Source organism: Scyliorhinus torazame, chromosome 18 (genome assembly GCF_047496885.1).
Source record: "Scyliorhinus torazame isolate Kashiwa2021f chromosome 18, sScyTor2.1, whole genome shotgun sequence".
NCBI classification, from domain to species: Eukaryota; Metazoa; Chordata; class Chondrichthyes; order Carcharhiniformes; family Scyliorhinidae; genus Scyliorhinus; species Scyliorhinus torazame.
In genome coordinates, this window is record NC_092724.1 from 94,908,244 (window position 1) to 94,929,624 (window position 21,381).

A 21,381-nucleotide genomic window follows, 5' to 3' on the forward strand; every position below is an offset into this window, starting at 1 on the left:
AGTGATATCGTGGCCAGAACAAACATGGCTGAGAGTCAACCTGTGATTTCATCTGTCAAACAGCCCATTGAGAACATGAACAGCTTATCTATTTGGGTATCAAAGTTGTGATTGCGTTGTTCGTAAGGAATCCATTGTTACTCTGTCAATGAAACCATTTGCTGCCAGTAATTCAAGCTAGAGTTTCTTATAACTAGATGAGGGAGAAAAAATAAAAACTTTTAAGTATAAAAGTAGAAGAGATATATATGACCCACCAACCCACAAGGAACCGTGTAAAGCCTTATCGAGTGGCTCAGTTGGCATATGGGCTGTCCCATTGCAGAACTGAATCATATTCCAGGCTCGGTCTCTGAATTTGTTTATCTCAGTGAGGGGCAGTCCGGTTGACCTCTCTGGCAAGACATTAGAAGACAAATCAGCCAAGTGCCCTTCTACAACAATAACACTGCCTTTAGGACAGTAGAATCAAAGAATTCCTACAGTGCAGGAGGAGGCCATTCAGCCCACCGAGTCTGCTGACTCTCTGAAAGAGTAACCTACCTCTGCCCACTCCCCCGCCCTATCCTCATAACCTCATAACCCCACCTAACCTGCACATCCCTGGACACTAAAGTGCAATTCAACATGGCCAATCCACCTAACCTTCACATCTTTGGACTGTGGGAGGAAACCGGAGCACCCGAAGGAAACCCACACAGACATGGAGAGAAAGTGCAAACTCCACACAGTCACCTAAGGCTGGAAGTGAACCCAGGTCACAGGCGCTGTGAGGCAGCAGTGCTAACAACTGTGCCACCGTGCTGCCCCAAATTTGCCAAGGCCATGTACAGAAGTATTATCAAACAAAATGTGATGCCTTTCAGTAACCATCCCTCCTCCCACCGACAGTCAAAAGTATTTGTTTTATTCTTTCATGGGGTATGAGTGTCACTGGCTACGCCAGCATTTGTTGCTGCAATCCATGTGGTTATAGGTACGTCCACTGTGCTGCTAGGAAAAGAATTTCAGGGTTTTGACCCAGCAACAAGAAGGAACAACAATATATTTCCGAGTCAACGCAGTGTGTGGCTTTGAGGGGAAGTTGGAGGTGGTGGTGTTCCCATCCATCTGTTGCCCTTGTCCATTTTGTAACAGGAGTCATGGGTTTGCTATGAAAGAAGGCATGGCAAGTTTTATATGATGCATACTGCTGCGACTGTGCAGCAGCAGTGGAGGGAACGAATGTTTATGGTGATGGATGGGGTGCCAGATTAAGCAGAATGCTTTGTCCTGGGCGGTGTCGAGCTTCCTGAGTGTTAAAAATGCAAGTTGGGCTTCTCCACTCAGCATATTTGATGATCAAACCTGGAATATGATTCAGTTCTACACTGGACAGGCCATATCCAAGCTGAACTACTAGCAGAGCCTTCACATATTTCTTTGAGTGATGGAGGTTGATGGAAAGAGTTTGTTTCCATGACGATAATGCAGCTTGGCTGTAATGTTGCCTGCGGGGTCGTAACTCACTGCCTGTGCTCACGGATCAGGGATAACTACTTGTGACAGGACTAGAGGTCTACTATTATTCTGAGTGACCTGGAGATAGTCAGTATTTAGTTTCTCTTAAACAATTTATTTTGAACTATTTACATCCACGACCTCACGGTAAGTACATTGTTCTCTGGACACCGCCTGTTCTGTGTTTTGTTCCCTTGGAGCCTCTTAGACTTCTCAACCTGATGTCATGCTTGCATTACCATTGCCTAACTAACATAACCATTAATCCTTCACTCTGCATAAGAAAGGGTAAGGAAACAGAATCTGTATTTTCCTTAAAACATCCCGGTAGTTTCAATCAAGGAATGTGGCATATTTCTGAGTTGTGACCTCTGACCTCAAACCACAGTTACTCGTGCAGGTTCCACTATATGATTCCTAACCATCTCTGTGGTCAGCCAAGAAGCTGATGTTCAAGAAAATGGTGAACATGTAGCAAGTGAATCATGGTCCCAATCTTGTTCCTTCTTCACAAGGTGGGCAAAAGCTCAGTGTGCTACCCCACAGGTCTTAGAGCCACCAATTTCTGGTCAGTGCCATGTTACCTAATTGTAGCTGGGATAGCTACAATACCTCAGAGGTACAGAGCAGAAGCAAGTGGACTGCATCCCTGTTTTTGATCGTTCCGCCATGGACCAGTGGGCAATCACAAAAGTAATATTTTAAAATATTGACCAATAACACAGCAAGAAGAGGATTTGTGGCGCAATGGATACTGTCCCTACCTCTGAGCAAGAAGCTCTGGGTTTGAGTCCCACTCCAGGACATGATGGCTAAGGAAGGTGCGTTCACACACAGTCAAACAGGTTCAATATCAATCTGGAAATCCTTCCAACATACGGTAATGGCAGGCAGGATAGATTCCTGGTCGGCCATGTGGTGGAAAGAAATTGGAACCCCTACCGTCACTATTCATAGCTCCAGGACAACAGCATGCACATAAACCTGTAAGTTGGCATAGCAACTCAAACCCTTTCGGGGGGGGAGGGGTTCACAGGCGGTGTGGATCAGATTGGTTCCAACAGCATGGGGTTCAATCCCCGTTCCAACTGGGGTAGATTCAGGACTTCCTTGTCCTACCTGTGGTTGAGGTGGTAGCACTGTGGGTTGGACCCGCCTTTGGGCAGTGACCAGAAGAAGAACTCACTGGGTCTGCTATTGAAATGGTTGGTACTTCTGCTTTAGTTATAGGGAGATCAGGTTAGACTGCACCTAGAATATTGCAGTCAGCTTTAAACCTCATACCTCAGCTAGGATACATATCGCCTTTGGGGGGGGGGGGGGGGGGGGGGGACACAACACAGATTTACCAGAAAAGTACTGGGGTTACATTACGTATTCATGTTGCACAGAATTTTTTTATACCCTTGAAAATGGAAGATTAAGGAGTGATCAAATTCAAATGCTTAAGACAATTAAATAATTTGATAGGATACATAGAAGCTATTTTATCTGGTGGGGTTGGGGACTCCAGAGTATGGTGGCATAACCTTGATACGACAGCCAGGCCATTCAGGGATGAGGTTAGGAAGCACTTCTTCACACACAATATCGTGGAAATCTGGAATTCTGTCAAAATTTCTATTGACGCTGGGGGGCAGGGGGGTTTCGCTTTGGTGGTCAACTGAAAATTTCAAAGCTGAGACAAGGGTATTGAGGGTTGTGGATTGAAGGTGAGTTATGGAGTTAAGATAATGATCAGATTGTCTGATTGTTGGCTGAGAAATGAGTGCTGGTATTTAATGTGTAATAGGGATGGTGTGTGGGCAACACCATACCATGTTCCTCAGGGAGAATGGCGGATGGGGGGGAGGGGGGGTGTGGATTTTCACCCATCTCTACTTAATGGCTGAAAACCACTGATGGAAGTCTTTTGTGATTGTTCATGCTGGTGGGATCCTGCAGACACGCTGACAGCGCACCCGTGCCACAGGTTTCGCGGCAGCGAGGGTTGTGTTCACCAGGAAACCCTGTTGACAATGGTGGGACCATAAGATCCCGCCACTGGTGAGACCCCCTTCTGCCGCTGCAGAACACGCTGCAGAAGGGCAGGAAAATCTCACATCAAACTCTTTTTTTTGTTGTTGCTATGGAAACGGTTTGTAGCAGTCAGCAAACAACTTTAAATCTAAGCCAACCCGTGATCGTTATCTCAATAGGTTTTACTTTAAGTTTGGTTCCAGCTGTTGAAGGTGTTTTCACTGCCTTAGGATCATAGAATCCCGACAGTGCAGAAGGAGGCCATTTGGTCCAACTAGTCTGCACTGATCCTCCAAAAGAGCACTCTACCTCAGCCCACTCCCCACCGTATCCCTGGAACCCCGCACATTGATCATGGCCAATCCACCTAACCTGCACATCTTTGGACTTTCTTGGACATTCTTGGTTTCTGCATACACCAGTTGCTCCCAACATGGGCGCACAAGTAAACGTTGCCAGGCATGATTTGGACAGAGGCCACACAGAGCAGGGGAAGCTGCTGGAAGAGGGAGAATGATGAGGAGAGCAAAGAAAGGCTCGCGGGAGGAGGCCATATCGATCCAGGGGTGTTCAGGGAACAATTCTACCACCCGAACCTCAGCGAAGAACAATGTGTGAGATGTCTACATTTCAGTAAGGCCATACTCACTAAAATCTGCCAGCTGCTACAACTTCAGATTAGGGCAAGAACCACGTTGCCAGTGGCAGTAAAGCTATATTTGTGAAGAAGTTTTGGGTATGTCTACACAAGAGCTGAAGATATTTACAATTTCAATCCCTTGTTGGATAAGGGAAGCCACCGACCCTCTCTGGTCACTAAGTTACATTTCATTCTCTCATGTCAGAGAGAAGCAGCAAATGAGCACTTGGTTTCACTAGGATTACAGGTTTTCCTACTGTGTCGGTGCCATTAACTGCACCCTTGTCACTTTGTAGGACCAGCAGATTAACTCTGCCCTTTAGCCATTTGTAACATAAAGTTTAGGATAATGGTAGAAAAAGACAATGGACAATCCAGAACCAGCTTCAACGGGGCAAGAATGGAGCTGGGCCGGTTAGACTGGAATGAAAGGTTGGCGGAAAAAACTGGAACTGGACAATAGGCTACCTTCAAAGAAGAAATGCTTCCGGCACATTCGAGGTACATTCCCTCAAAGGGGAAAGGAAGGACAAACCAATCCAGAGCTCCCTGGATGAAAAAGGAGATAGAAATTAAGATAAAGAAGAAAAAGTGGGTTTATGACAAGCTTCAGGTAGAAATGTAATTGAGAGCCAAAAGGAATGCAGATGATTCAGAGGGTTGGTGAAAAAGCAAAAGAAGCAAAGAGGGATTATGAGAAAAGGTTGGCAGCCAACATAAAGGGGAATCCCAAAGTCTTCTACCGACACATAAATAGTAAACCGGTGGTAAAAGGAGGAGTAGGGCTGATTAGCAACCTAAAAGGGAATTTGCATAGGGAGACAGGGAAGAATGGCTGAGGTATTAAATTAATACTTTGTATCTGTCTTTACCAAGGAGGTAGATGCTATCCAGGCAGAGAAATCATAGAATCCCTATTGTGTAGAAGGAGGCCATTCGACCCATCGAGTCTGCACCAACCCTCTGAAAGAGTGCCCTATCCAGAACCCCCACCCTATCCCAGTAACCCCACCTAACCTTTTGGACACTAAGGGGTAATTTAGCATGGCCAATCCACCCAACCTGTACATTTTTGGACCGTCGGAGGAAACTCAAGCAGACATGCGGAGAAGGTACAAACACAGTCACCCAAGGCTGGAATTGAACCCGGGTCCCAGGCACTGTGAGGCAGCAGTGCTAACCACCGTGCCACCCCTCTGTCACTAAAAGGGTTCAAAATTGATAAGGAGGAGGTATTGGATAAACTTAAAGTTGGCAAGGCACCGGGACCGGATGAGATGCATTCAAGGATATTGAAGGAAGTGAGAGTGGAAATTGCAGGGACACTGATCAGGATCTTTCAATCGTCCCTAGACTCAGGGGTGGTGCCAGAGGACTGGAGAATTGCAAACATTACGCTCTTGTTCAAAGAATTGTTGTAAGGAAAAGCTCAGCAATTACAGACCAGTCAGTTTAACATCAGTGGTGGACAAGCTTCTGGAACAATTATTAGAGATAGAATTAGTAGTTACATGGATAAATGTGTGTTGATTAGGGACAGCCAGCATGGATTTCTTAAGAGAAAATCATGTTTAACTAATCTGTTAGAGTTTTTGAGCATGTGACAGAGAGGGTTGATGAGGGAAATGTGGTGTACATGGGCTTCCAAAAGGCATTTGATACAGTGCAACATAACAGATTTTCAAGAAAAGGTATTGCCCATTGAACAAAGGACACAGTAGCAATATGGATACAATCTTGGCTGAGTAATAGGAAACAGTGAATAATAGTTAATGGATATTTTTTGGGCTGGAGGAAGGGATTGAGGCCCTTTCCTTTCCTGATTATATTATCAGCTTCAAAGTTTGCGGGTGATACAAAACTTGGAAGTATTGTAAACTGTGACTAGGCCTGTGTAGAACCTCAAAGGGACATAGACTGGTGGACTAAGCAGATAGGTAGCAGATGAAGTTCAATGCAGAGAAGTTTGAGGTGATACATTTTGGTCAGAAGAACATGGAGAGACAATATAAAACAAGGGGTATAATTCTTAAAGGAGTGCAGTAGCAGAGGGACCTGGGTGTATAATGTGCAGAGATTATTGAATGTGGCAGGACAAGTGGAGAGAGCAGGTGATGAAGCATTAATTATCCTTTATAAGGGTATGGAGTACAAGAGCAAGGAGGTTATGCTGAATTTATACAAGGCACTAGTTAGACCTCAGCTGGAATATTGTGTACAGTGCTGGGTGCCTTACTATAGGAAGGATGTGAATGCAATGCAGAAGAGGTTTTCAAGGATGGTTCTAGGGATAAGAAACTTCAGTTATGAGGATAGATTGGAGAGGTTGGGACTGTTTTCCTTGGAAAGGAGAAGGCTAAGAGGAGATTTGATAGAGATGTTCAAAATCATGAGGGGGGTGGACAGAGTAGATAGGGAGAAACTGTTCCTGCTCGTAACAGGATCAAGAATGAGAGGACACAGATTTACAGCAATTTGCAAAAGAAGCAAATTTAAAGTGAGAAAAATCCTTTTCACACAATCAGTGGTTGGGGTCCGGAATGTGCTGCCCGGAAGTGTGGTGCAGGCAGGTTCAATCGAGGCATTCAAGAGGGCATTAGATGATTACTTGAATAGAAACAATGTGCAGGGGTACAGGGAAAAGGCAGGGGAATGACACTAAGTCATGATGGTCGATTGGAGAGCCGGGACAGACACGATGGGCAAATGGCCTCCACCTGTGCCGGAACAATTCTGTGATATACTGGAACGTCAGGAATCTTAACAAACTCTTGGAGGACAGATTGCTGTATCGCTGCGACACCCTTCAAGTTCCTTTGCACTCAGTAAGCCACAATCATTGTGCCAGTCGTCTGGCCATGCATGACTTCAGTCTGAGCTTCCTCTGTAGCAACACCCCTCCCCCCCCCCCCTCCCCCCGACCCCCCACCCACCCCATCCCACCCCAACCGCCACTCCCGATTTCTGATGGGAGCTGTTTGAGCTGCAGTGGAAGCTGAGATATCAGCCACCAGACGCAGCACCGTGGTTGGGTCCATAAGTGTGTGAATGGAGTTGGCAACCACTTCCTTTCTGGATTGGATGGGCTCCAACCTCTGCACAAAGCCCCGTGCCAAGTTGATGCTGGACTTCCCGATGCTCCATGTTGTAGATTTACTGGCAGATTTCCCAATGCACCAAGCCTTTTTCTTTCTACATATCAACCAGCCTTCTCCTGTAAATTGTTCCATCACAGTGCTTATCTGAGTCCTCTGGAGTAAAACTTATTCTGTCCATCCTCACGCAGTGAGCTGGCACTCTATTATCCTTTCCATGTGAAACCCGCCCCCCACCCCCCCCACCGCCCCCACCCCCCATCCTTAATTGGACAGGACTCCCTGGCTTGGCCTGTTAATTGGCCCCTTCCTCAAAAATCCCCGAGGACCCATCTCAGCCACATCCGGATTTCTGATGAGCCGAAGCTGCTGACAAAAGGCCATGGTCCAGTTCTGTGGAAGGGCCACTGATTTTGTTCCTCTCGACTCAGATACTGCTAGACCTGCTGAGTGTTTCCACCATTTTCTGTTTTTATTGCTGCTTTATATAGAGCCATTCATAACCGCAAGACGTGGCAAAGCTTTTTAAAAATGATGCAGTACTTTTTGTGTTGCGAGACACAGCAAGATTCCACAAACAGCCATGCAATAATGACCACATAATCTGTTTTAAATTATACTGATTGTGAGACAATCATTTAGTCAATGCATCATGAAGAATTCACAAGCTCTTCTTTGAAATAGTGCCAAGGGTTCTTTTCCATGTACCTTCTAGAGCTGATGGGGCCTCCGTTCAACATCTCTTCTGGGAAGTGGTGGGTGCGATTCCCTGAAAAATTACTGAAGCCGGAATTCTCCGGCTGTTGGGATTCTCTATTCCCGCTCGCGTGTAACCACGCCCATGGGTTTCCCGGTGGTGTGGGGTGGCTTCAATGGGAAATCCCATTGACAAGTGGTGGGAGTAGAGAATCCCGCTGCCAGTGAACTGCGCGCCGCTGAGGAACACGCGGCTGGGGAATCGGAGAGTCCAGCTCAAAGTGTCATTTTGGGCGGCTTTGGTGGGGTGATTCCCGCCGGGTATTTGGCCGCGATCCAGACTGGTATTCGCCCACACTTAGGGCACAATTTAACGGAAATAAAAGAGAGTTCCGTGTTGGGCGCGTTTAGCCAGGTCTTTCCAACACTGGCAGAGCCAAGAATGACCCTGCTATTAAACGTGACTCTACTTCATTTCTGGGCCTCGGCTCCGAGCACCCCGCCAAGGCTGCACTTAGGCTCATTTCCTGCCCTAACTCACCAGTGCAGGAAGAGATCAGGATGGCGTTTTTAAATGATGCCCCAATCTCTGAACCCCACCACCGTGGCCTCTGGACCCCCCAACAATTCAACTCACCAATAAGGGTGTCAACCGAGCCTCCCACATCCCACCTCATAAGGGCAGGGCACCCCCGTACCCGATTGCCGGTACAGGCAAGATGCCACCTGGGCACCCTGCCACTGCCAGGGTGCAAGGCTAGCAGTGCCAAGGTGCCCAGGTGCCATTGGGGGTGCCAGGGTACCACCCTGCACAAGCCCGACCAACCAGGGTTCCCAAACACCTGGGAGATCCCCTCCATGTGCTGGTACACCTAATCCACGTTTGTGAAAACTGGTGCTAAACGGCGCCCGTTCGGTGTCTCCAAGGCAAGGGCGTTCGATCCCGGGTGTTGGGTAGATCCAACGTAGAGATATTCAAGTGAGGCTAACAGCTCGCTTGAATATGAAAGTCTGGGTCCCAACCTCAGTGGGTCCGGCGAGGCTGATAGATCGGGCCCTAGTAATTGTATTGGAGCTTGGCGGGTTTCTCACTGGAAAATTCCACACTTGCTGCTGTTTTGTCCATTTGCGAGACTATGGGCGGGTTTCTCTGTCCCAGGATGCCTGGATCGCGTTCTCCTGGATCCGATTCCCCAGCCGCGTGTTCCTCAGCGGCGCGCAGTTCACTGGCAGCGGGATTCTCTACTCCCACCACTTGTCAATGGGATTTCCCATTGAAGCCACCCCACACCACCGGGAAACCCATGGGCGTAGTTACACGCGAGCGGGAATAGAGAATCCCAACAGCCGGAGAATTCCGGCTTCAGTAATTTTTCAGGGAATCGCACAAGGAATCAGGCATCAGGGCAAAATCGGGATTGATGCCGGGCACTGACCCGATTGCGAGGATCCGACCCCTCCGCTGGCGGCTGGAATGAGGTCCATGACTGCGGAGTTGCAAATGAATGCAAGTGGGCCTTAATGATCCATTTGCACCCATTTAGCCAGCCCAGCACCTTATACTCCATCCCTCCGTGATGCTCCAGCCCCCGCGGCCGGGAATCACATGGGCGCAGATCACTTGCGGTCTGTACCAGCGTGGCCCTGGCATGGTGGACCTCACGGTGGGCCAAGGGCTTAACTCCCCAATAGAGGTACCCCCTTGGCCCACAGCGAGGCCCCCATGCCTGGGCCACACTGGTAGAGACTATCCAAGCCCACCCAAGGCCCACCCCCTCACAATGCACCACCTGCTCACTCCTCTTCTACCAACCCCCCCCCCCCCACATCCTTTCCAGGCACCCCTATAATAGGAGGAACCTCCAAGGACCGCAGTAATAGGTGGACCCACCGCAGGGACCCTCTCAATAGAAAGACTCCCTTAGGAATCCCCTGACCAAAGGGATCCCCCATAGGGATCCCTGGCCTAACTCCCCCCCCCCCCCCTCCCTACAGACCCCCCCACTCAGAAATGAGACTCCTGTCTGGACTCTACAGAGCAGTCCAGACAGGGGTAGTGAGAAGAATTATGGCTGTAACACTTACCTTGCAGCTCCATGTGTCCATTCCTCGAGGAGAACATCTGTGACCTGCGTCTGGTTCCCACAGATCCATTAGCTGCAAGCCATTCATAGCTTTTTAGTAGTGGTCTGTGATTGACAGTTTGTACAAACCATCTGCAGCTTTGATTCATTCATCTCTCTTCATGGTCCTGTGGCCTAAGTGGTGAATGTTTACAAACATCAACCCCATCAAAGAGAGATAAGTGGATCATGCCCAGCTGGCTATAAAGCGGGAGAGGCCAAAATCTGGTTTCACGCGGCTCGGCACCTGGCGTGAACCCAGATTTTGGCCTCTCCCGCTATATAGCCAGCGTAAGGGTTTGCTGCTGGGTGCAACATGGTGGGAAAACTGCGGCCAATATCTCTGGCAGTGCAGCACTCCCTCAGTACTGCAGTAGTCAGCCTAGAATTTGTGCTCACGTCTCTGGAATAAGACTTGAATCCACAACCTTCTGACTCTGCAAGAGTGCTACCCGCTGACACCTAAGCATAATGATACAGGAACTCATCACTCTGGGAAGGTGCTAGTTATATGTGCAATAATTATGCATTTTATACTTGCAAACAAACCTGCTTTGGAGAAGTTGACAGTTAACGATTGGCATTTATAGTGAGGGTAGCAAGTATTTTCAATGGAATAATGATACCTGGCAACAAGATAAAAATGATTTTAAAAATATTTTAAGCATTCAAACCAGTGATGAATACCAACGGTTTCCATGGAAACAGAACTTTCTATGGTTGAGAGCACATCATAGACAGCCAAGAGCTCCTCCTGCTCATGACTGGTCAACACTATATTGATGATTTACACTGAATGCCTATGCAAAAGTCTAAAATCAAACCATTAGCTCGCTACAGGCAGAAACCGGCAAGTAGCTGTGTAGACAAGGCATTTCCTTGTGCGTTACAATGTGTACAATCACTGACCAAGCAAAACTGTGGGGTTTCCACCAGCACACATGGTCCAATATGGAAATACACATGCTTTTGGCGTGACTTTTGTAGCTGGCAGGTGAAAGATCATCAAACATTTCTGAGTTTGCGTTTTTGGAAAAATACCAAACACATCAATGAGCCCAGTTCTTTATAATAATAATAATCTTTATTGTCACAAGTAGGCTTACATTAACACTGCAATGAAGTTACTGTGAAAAGCCCCTAGTCGCCACACTCTGGTGCCTGTTTGGGTACTCAGAGGGAGAATTCAGAATGTCCAATTTACTTAGCAGCACGGCTTTCTGGACTTGTGGGAGGAAACCGGAGCACCCGGAGGAAACCCACGCGGACACGGAGAGAACGTGCAGACTCCGCACTGACAGTGACCCAAGCCAGGAATCGAACCCTGGCTCTGTGAAGCAACAGTGCTAACCAATGTGCTACCATGCTGCCCACACGCCACATTCTCTATTGAGACCAACAATAATCCAGTGAGGTCTACTGCTCCCACCCGTATCGTTTGATGGACTTAGAGGGGCCAATGGTGTTTAACCACAATGGATATATAACATTTATACTTTTCTACAGCACCAAGTCCTGGATTAATGTCCTGCAGTTCAACATTAGCAAAACTATTGTTGTCCAATTCAATTCCATTAATCTCAGCTTCATCAGCCTCGTAGGCTGCTTGATCAGGTTGAACCCATTGATTGATAGCCTCTTCATTCTATTCACCACTGTTCTAACCCATGTCCAGTCAGTTGTCAAGGCCTCCTCCTTCCCTGCTGATGTGTTACCTCACCTTCCCTGCTTTCGACATTCACGCTTACACCTTCAACATCAGAATCATACATTTTCTAAAGCTCTTCTTGTCAGCCCAACTCTACCTCTCACAAATTCCAGCTAATCCATAACACGATTGCTGAGTCCTCTCCAACACAAAGTCCTGCTCACTTCGCCAAGCTCAGATCCTCCTGTAACCCAAGGCCCACATGGACATCAGTTGTATCCATGACAAGGTCTGTTGTCTCGCTTTATCCCCAGTGAGTGCATAGTTTCTGTAGGGGAGCGGGTATCACGTTTAACCTACACTCAAAAAGTCCCCAGTTTGAAACCGGACAGAAACATGAGCAAATCTCACTCATCCCAAGTGTGAAGGGAAGTTCTGTAGTTTGCGTTTGCTGTTGAAATTTCCCCCAGTGTATCCACTTGAAGATCTTTAAGTTCATTTATGTCCCTTCATGGTCTATTCTACTAAGCAATTGTACACTTCTCCGGCCATATCTCTCAAACCCCACCTACTATTCCCTTCACTTTTTCTGCACTATCAGAGGCCATTCAGCAGCTATGTCATCTGGTATTTTCTGCCAAAACCACTTTGTCTTCCTCCTCTTCCTCACTGCAAAAGCACATCTGTGTCCGTGGGACTTTGCTCCCCTGTCAGTGTAGCACTCTCGGTTTACAATCCAAAGGTTTTAGGTTCAAGTCCCACATAAGAGGCTTGAGCAGACCAATCTAGATTGGCACAATGGGCTGAATTTGAAGGAGGCCACCAGAACAGGAATGATGGTGAAGTGGGGGAATCGGGACGAAGAACCCGCATTGGATTCCCAAAATTGGGGGGAGTGCCGGAGTACCCACATTGGATTCCCGGCATAGGGAAAAACTGTTCCCAATTAAGTCGGGGTGGGAACCCTGCCCCCGGATGACAGATTGGTCAAGACTCATTATTGATCCCATCGCCGCCCCCCCCTCATCAATTTCCTTCAATACTTTCATTAATAAGTTATCAAAATGGAAACAAAAGTTGTTTGATTGACAGTTTAGTTTAATGCAGTCAGATGGCAGAGAGTCTGGTCTCTTTTCAATTGATGTGGGAAGGCGGTGTGCCCAGGAATGGACAAGTGGCAGGAGCGTGAAGAGTGGCCATTCGAGATGAGAGACCATTTGATAAAATGGAATGCACCCAGGAATGTATCAAACCAGAGCTGGTAACTCAAGCTACATCAAGAGGCCTCCCGAGTCCAACCATGTCAGTTCTAATGAAGGGTCCAACCTGAAGCATTAACCTCGACTTTTTCTTTCAGGTGCTAATGGGCCTGCTGTGAATGTTTGGCTTGCCTTTCAGACCCGCTGGACATCCTTCCTCTTTACCGCTGCGCAATAGTGCAGAATCTGGAACAGTGATGATGGCAGCGTGAACCTAAATCATGCTGCTGTTTTGGAACCATTAGGCGTAGCAGGCAGATGTTTATTGCCATGAACGACCCAGAATGGATAATCATTGCTTCCTCTTTGTCTTTCAGCATGTTAGAGTATTCACTGGACCTACAGAATGTCAGTCTATCAGCTGTCCGGACTGTGAGGGTACTGAGACCACTTCGAGCCATTAACAGAGTTCCTAGTAAGTATGGAATAAAAACAGAAAGTTCTGGAAAAACTCAGCAAGTCATGCAGCATCTGTGGAGAGAGAAACAGGACCAGAGTTTCCATGGTACCTCACTCCCCTATGTCAACTTAATGCCATTCTACCTATCCCATTGCCCCAGTACCCCTATGCCAACATAGTTACAACTCATGCCAATATATGCACTCAACCATTTTGCCCTATCCTCCTCTATGCCAACTCAGCCAGTAACCTTGGACAGTTCCTTGATAGGTTTGACACTTCCGAGTTGCTTTGACAAATTTGACAACTGGCTACCTCCTTAACATTCCCTTGATAACTGGACAGTTCCTGCACAGGACAACTTCTTAACATTTCCTTCACTGCTGGACAGTTCCTGGACGCACATTTTCTTATCATTTCCTTGACAGCTGGACAGTTCCTGGACAGAATACTCACTTAACATTTCCTGGCAGCTAGACAGTTCCTGCAATCTGGACACCACTTTTGAAGTTCGACAGTCCCAGTGGGTTTGTGTGTAAAAAGTGCATAGTCACGTTCACTTTTACCAAAGGTGTCCCAGTACTCTCTCCAAAGGGATACCGTACCATTCTAAAGAAGTAACCAATTAAGGGGCACTTAAGAGCTTCTTCCTGCTGCTGCTGACATTCTACCAGTGGTGAAGGCGATGAGGGGGGTGCCCTCTGTCACGTGGAGAGACCACCAGTAAAACCTGGGGGCCTTCCTCCAGGTTTGTTGAGGGGGGCTCCTAGTCAGGCATTCTGTGGCCCATGATGGACCACCCAGCAGCATGAGCTATTCCCACAGCAACATTGCCACCTTCACTCACCAACCAATCACAACAGCACCCCCCTCCCCCTTCCCCATACACACACATTATCCAGGGTACTTCATTTTCTTCCTTTCATTAGGATGAAAATCCAAATTTTGAAAGGAGTGATAGCAGACCAGGTTCCATTATACACCTCTTTGATGGAAAGAAAAGTCAGCTAGAATGGAAAACAGAAGGCTGATATCTTGCTCTCTGATTTGGACCTTTACCCCACTCTCCCTCTTCCACCCTACCCTCCCCCACCAAAGTTGAATTTTACCTCCTCTGTTTCTGATTCCAACTAGAATCTTCGGCAACACTCCCGCAGGGCACCTCCTGATCTTGCCCCAGTTACTTGTGAAAATGATTTGTCGTTATTCACTCCTTTAGCAACATTAGTGGCCTTCTCTTCAGCTATCAAGCCCCTAAGCTCTATAATTCACTCCTTGAAACCCCTCTGCCTTTTTCTCCATCTCTTCATTCAAGATACTCCTTAAAACCTAACTCTTTGTCCAAGGGTTTGATCACCCGACCTTTTATCACTTTATGCGTCTCTGTGTCCAAACTCTCTTTGCTAACACTCCCATGAAGTGACATTTTTACATTGAAGTCGCCAGACAATTGCAAGTTGTTGTTTGCACTTCCACTACCTTTGCTTTGTTTCTCTCCCTCTTCTCTCTGCTATAGAGCGGCCATCATACTAGGCCCGATGCATTGTAAAACCAACCCCACCATCCTCATCATTCTCTCCAATTATTTTCATGTAAACAGCAGCAAGTCAACTTTATTACCAGTCAGGCGTCTCCGGAAGATGAATAGCTGAGCATTAGCTACAATTCAGACTGTCAGATTAAAAGCCAGTCATTTGGGCGATGTCATTAATAACAATTATTGCATTGGTGGAAGTGCTGTTGTACCAGCATTTCCAGGGCCAGAAATTATCATCTTATCAAGTTTAATGACAATCTGATAGATGATGTAAACCAAGCCTATGCTGTTTAATTGTTGCTATAATTAGGTAAATTAATTTTAGAATCCGCTAGCCATAGCTCATATCTGTGAAATATAATTTTGGTTGAATCGGGACATAAGGGGATGTGATAGGACAACTAATAATTGCATCCATCATTTTCATCAGTATTAACAGTTGTCAAAAGTGATTCTATCAGCTGCCATTAATTCTCCCCTTTCTATAAAGTATTTTTGGATTGGATTAAATTAGTAATTCCGAAAGCAGGAGACGGACACAAACGCCAATTGGATTCACATATTTTCAGTCACAATTACTGAAGCATTTTCTTCTCTGTTGTTGGAACAGTTTGGATCCAAAATTCTGACCATTTTTGTTTTGGTGCAAACATTTTATCGTTTAAGGGGAACTGGAATTTGGAGTCACCAAGGATGCGGTAAAATGGTCAAACGCATTGGCCTTACTCTACAGAGGATAGAAGAAAAGCAAAAGAAAAGAAGGGCTAACAACAGAATCTTGCATTTATATAGCACCTTTAATGCAGTTAAATACCCCACAGCAATTTTTAAAAATTCATTCACCAGGATGTGCTTGTTAGGCCGGCATATATTGTCCAGGCCCAATTGCTCTTGAGGTGGTAGTGAGCCGCCATCTTGAACCACTGCAGTCGATGGGAAACATTGCCCACAGTGCTGTTAGGAAGGGTGAGTTAAGGGGCGAAATTCTCCCCCAACGGCGCGATGTCCGCCGACTGGCACCAAACACGGCGCCAATCAGACAGGCATCGCGCCGGCCCAAAGGTGCGGAATGCACCGCATCTTTGGCGGTCTAGCCCCAACATTGAGGGGCTGGGCCGACGCCGGAGGGATTTCCGCCCCGCCAGCTGGCGGAAATGGCGTTTGTTGCCCCGCCAGCTGGCGCGGAAATGCGGCGCATGCGCGGGAGCGTCAGCGGCCGCTAACAGTTTCCCGGCGCATGCGCGGGAGGTCAGCGGCCGCTGACAGTTTCCCGGCGCATGCGCGGGAGCGTCAGCGGCCGCTGTCAGTTTCCCACGCATGCGCAGTGGGGAGAGTCACTTCCGCCTCCGCCATGGTGGAGGCCGTAGCGGAGGCGGAAGGGAAAGAGTGCCCCCACGGCACAGGCCCGCCCGCGGATCAGTGGGCCCCGATCGCAGGCCAGGCCACCGTGGGGGCACCCCCCGGGGTCAGATCGCCCCACGCACCCCCCCCAGGACCCCGGAGCCCGCCCACGCCGCCTGGTCCCGCCGGTAAATACCAGGTTTGATTTACGCCGGCGGGACAGGCAATTTCTGGGGAGGACTTCGGCCCATCCGGGCCGGAGAATCCAGCGGGGGGTCCCGCCAACTGGCGCTGCCCGATTCCCGCCCCTGCCCAATCTCCGGTACCGGAGACTTCTGCGGGGGCGGGATTCACGGCGGCCTACGGCCATTCTCCGACCCGGCGGGGGGTCGGAGAATGACGCCCATGCTTCTTGGGTGTGTTATTGAACAGAAGATGGCACCGAACCAATGCTTTGTTAAAGAGTTAAATTTTTCTTTTTTTTAACTAAATTTAGAGTGCCCAATTCATTTTTTCCAATTTAGAGGCAATTTAGCGTGGCCAATCCACCTACCCTGCACATCTTTGGGTTGTGAGGGCGAAACCTACGCAAACACGGGGAGATTGTGCAAACTCCACATGAACAGTGACCCAGAGCCGGGATCGAACCTGGGACCTCAGCGCGGTGAGGCAGCTGTGCTAACCACTGTGCCATTGTGCTGGCCTCAGGGTACAGGCAGCTGAAGGCATATTCTCCAAAGGTGCAAAAGAAAGGATAAGACAGCAGAATTATTCCTGTTCGAACACATTCCCCCTCTATCTGCGTGGATTTCCTCCCACAGTCCCGTCCCCCCCCAAACAGAGTGAGACGAGTGTACATACATACATGTTTCTGCCTGGAACATTCTGGCTGTCTACCTGGTTCTTTCTCTAAACCCCTCGCCTGTGGTTATGGGCCTTATCTAGTGTAATCCCGCCCTGGGGCACTTTATGTTGGCCCTGGCGTGTGTCGGCCAGCCTACTGTTTTTGACTCTGCTCCTCTCTCTTGTTTTCGGAGCCCCCCGCTGCAGCTCTGCCGTCTGCGTTCTGTGGTCTGCCCCGCAGGTTTTTTGTTCCCCCCTCCTTCCCCCTCCCCCGTTCCCCTTCCCCCCTTTCCTTCAGGTTTTTGTGGCGCGCCTGTGCTTCCCCGTCCTCCAACAGTCACCCTCACAGGTCCCCGCAGGTCCCTTTCCCCAAGTCGCCCACGTCCAGCAGTTCCTCTACCAGTGAGTGTCTTATCGTCCGTGGATACATCTTTGTTTCCCTAAGGAGGAAGATTTTAATTTGTTTGTGTCTAAACTCATTTCCTTTGGGCAGTTGAAACCTCTCCGTATGTTATTCCAGCGTTGCTTAGCCGTTATCTGTCTATAAGTTGCTAACTGTCAACATCCCCCCCCATCCTGTCCCTACATTTTAAAGGTGGCATCCATTATTGCTGGCGTGAATCTGAGGTTTTTGCAGAGGGGGGGCCATGGTAGACATTTCAGTCAGGCTGAAGTGTTGCCTCAATTGGTATCATGTCCAGAGCGTGGCTACCACCACTGGGCTTTTTGAGTATTTGGTAGGCGGGGATGGGAGTGCTTTCGTGACTAGGGCTCGGACGGACATCCCCGTGCAGGAACTCTCCTCCATCTCCACCCAGTCTGCTCCCGACTCTTTCACGCATCCACTCACTCTCACTGCTGTGGCCGCCCAGTGGTACAGAATTGTAGATTTGGGAGAACCAGGCCTCCCATCCTTCTTTTCCTTTGTTGGACCCTTTTTGGGATCCTTGAGATCTTCTCCCCCACACACAAACGGCATGATCAGTTTGTCTACCACGTTGAAGAAGGCCTTGGGGATGTAGATCGGTAGGGTTCTGAGCAGGAAGAGGAACCTGGGCAGTATGTTCATCTTGATCATCTGCACTCTCCCTGCCAGTGAGAGTGTGAGTGAGTCCCACCTCTGCAGGTTCAATGGGAAAGTTTCACTCTTGCTCAGGTTAAGTTTGTAGCCCACGAAGGCTTCAAATTCTCTCAGGACCTTCATGATTTTTCCATGCTAGCTTGGGGATCTGAGATGTAGAGGAGCAGGTCATCCATATAGAGTGAGATTCTATGCTCTCTGTCCCTCTCTGGATACCTCTCCAACTGTTCGCTGCTCTGAGGGCGATCGCCAGTAGCTCAATTGCTAGGGCGATAGAAGCAAGGACAGCAGGCATCCTTGCCTTGTGCCTCTATGCAGCTGGAAGTATTTAGAGCTGGTGGTGTTAGTCTGCACGCTTGCCATGGGAGCGTTGTACAGAAGTTTCACCAGGCGGTGAACCCTGAACCGAGCCCCAACCGCTCCAGTACCTTTATGAGATACGTCCACTCCAGTCTGTCGAGGGCCTTTTCTGCGTCCAGGGAGATGATCACTTCTGATGTTCTCTCCGCAGGTGGAGTCATTATCACATTCAGCAAGTGCCTGCCCTCGACAAAGTCCATCTGATCCTCTGCGACCATGTTTGGTACACAGTTCTTCGGTCGCCTCGCCAGGTTTGGCCAGGATTTTTGGATCAACATTGAGCAGCGAGGTGTGTCTTTAGGACCCGCACTCAGTTGGGTCTTTGTCTTTCTTGGACATCAGCAAGATTGAGGCTTGTGCTAGCATTGGTGGCAGAGTGCCCCTTACTGGGCAGCACAGTGGATAGCACTGTTGCTTCACAGCTCCAGGGTCACAGGTTTGATTCCCGGCTTGGAGTCCGCATGTTCTCCCCGTGTCTGCGTGGGTTTCCTCCGGGTGCTCCGGTTTCCTCCCACAAGTCCCAAAAGACGTGCTTGTTAGGTAATTTGGACATTCTGAATTTTCCCTCTGTGTACCCGAACAGGTGCCAGAATGTGACGATTAGGGGCTTTTCACAGTAACTTCATTGCAATGTTAACGTAAGCCTACTTGTGACAATAAAGATTATTATTATTATTATTACGAGCGAGCCTGCGAACATTGCCCGCAAGTGCGGGGCCAGTGCTGACACAAATTTTTTGTAGAAATTTGCCACGAATCCATCTGGTCCCATAGCATGCATGATAAGTCTGTCCCACACAGCCCTTTCTTATCTGTAGTGGGTCCTTCTCCCTAGGTGCGTCTCTTAATAATAATAATAACAATCTTTATTGTCACAAGTAGGCTCACATTAACATTGCAAATGAAGTTACTGTGAAAATCCCCTAGACGGCACATCAGAGCGCCTGTTCGGGTACACTGAGGGAGAATTCAGAATGTCCAAATTACCTAACTGCACATCTTTCGGGACTTGTAGGATCCTTTTGTTCCCCCTTTGAATATGTTTATTCTCCCTTCCCTTCCCCCTTTTTCACTTTTTTTGTCCCCCCTCCCGTTCTCCTTCCCCCCGTTTCCCCCTAACTACCCCCCTGTTGGTAGTGTTCTTCCCCCAGAGGGAGATGCACCGCGGCTGCCGCCCCTTACTCGTACCTCCCGGCGCTACTTGTCTTCTCCTTCTTTCTCCTCCTCACCCCTTCTGCACCCTGCTGTTCTCGCCCCCACATATCTGAGCCTTAGCTCCTACATTCAGATTGAGGCGATGTCGTCTCGAGCTAATCGTCTTTTAAAGTCTCAGTTTGCCAGGTAGTCCGCTTCATCTCTGACTTTGCTGCTGTCTTCCCAGCCCGTGCTTATGAATGAATTTGTCCGGGTCCACAGGTGCAGTGAAGTCGTGATCCCTGCCCTGGAAAGTGACCCACAGTTTGGCTGGGTACAGGTTTTTTGGGTCAGTCTTCACAGTGGAAGACATAAATAACATGCCAGTGACTGATGGAAATAAGGATATGATAGGTGAGGACCTCGAGATGATTGTAATCACTAAGGAGGCAGTATTGGGCAAGTTAATGGGGCTAAAGGTAGACAAGTCTCCTGGCCCTGATGGGATGCATCCCAGAGTGTTAAAAGAGATGGCTAGGGAAATTGTAAACGCACTAGTGATAATTTATCAAAATTCACTAGACTCTGGGGTGGTCGCAGAGAATTGGAAAGTAGCAAACGTGACACCACTGTTTAAAAAAGGAGGTCGGCAGAAAGCGGGTAATTATAGGCTGGTAAGCTTAACTTCGGTTGTAGGGAAAATGCTGGAATCTATCATTAAGGAGGAAATAGTGGGGCACCTGGAGGGAAATTGTCCCATTGGGCAGACGCAGCATGGGTTCACAAAGGGTAGGTCGTGTCTGACTAATTTGGTAGAATTCTTTGAGGACGTTACCAGTGCAGTAGATAACGGGGAGCCAATGGATGTGGTATATCTGGATTTCCTGAAAGCTTTTGACAAGGTGCCACACAAAAGATTGCTGCATAAACTAAAGATGAATGGCATTGAGGGTAAAGTGGTAGCATGGGTAGAGGATTGGTTAACTAACAGAAAGCAGAGAGTGGGGATAAATGGGTGTTTCTCTGGTTGGCAACCTGTAACTAGTGGGGTCCCTCAAGGATCAGTGTTGGGCCCGCAGTTGTTCACAATTTACATAGACGATTTGGAGTTGGGGACCAAGTGCAATGTGTCAAAGTTTGCAGACGACACTAAGATGAGTGGTAAAGCAAAAAGGGCAGAGGATACCGGAAGTCTGCAGAAGGATATGGATAGGTTAGGTGAATGGGCTAGGGTCTGGCAGATGGAATTCAATGTTGCCAAGTGTGAGGCTATCCATTTTGGGAGGAATAACAGCAGAATGGATTATTATTTAAACGGTAAGATGTTAAAACATGCTGCTGTGCAGAGGGACCTGGGTGTGCTGGTGCACGAGTCTCAAAAAGTTGGTGTGCAGGTGCAACAGGTGATTAAGAAGGCTAATCGAGTTTTGTCTTTCATTGCTAGAGGGATGGAGTTCAAGACTAGTGAGGTTATGCTGCAATTGTATAGGGTGTTGGTGAGGCCGCATCTGGAGTATTGTGTTCAGCTTTGGTCTCCTTACCTGAGAAAGGACATATTGGCACTGGAGGGAGTGCAGAGGAGATTCACTAGGTTGATCCCAGAGTTGAGGGGATTAGATTATGACGAGCGGTTGAGTAGACTGGAACTGTACTCATTGGAGTTTAGAAGGATGCGGGGGGATCTTATTGAGACATATAAAATTAT

The 21,381-nt window shown here is 48.1% G+C and overlaps 1 protein-coding gene across 3 annotated transcripts in view; it reads left to right on the forward strand.

The window, feature by feature from the left end:
* cacna1g (calcium channel, voltage-dependent, T type, alpha 1G subunit) overlaps nucleotides 1-21,381 on the forward strand; it is a 541,990-nt gene that overhangs the window by 91,557 nt on the left and 429,052 nt on the right. For all 3 annotated transcript variants that reach the window (XM_072483051.1, XM_072483052.1, XM_072483053.1), the window contains exon 3: nucleotides 13,298-13,395. In XM_072483051.1, the coding sequence (XP_072339152.1) occupies nucleotides 13,298-13,395 (98 nt within the window). The remainder of the gene's footprint in view (nucleotides 1-13,297; nucleotides 13,396-21,381) is intronic.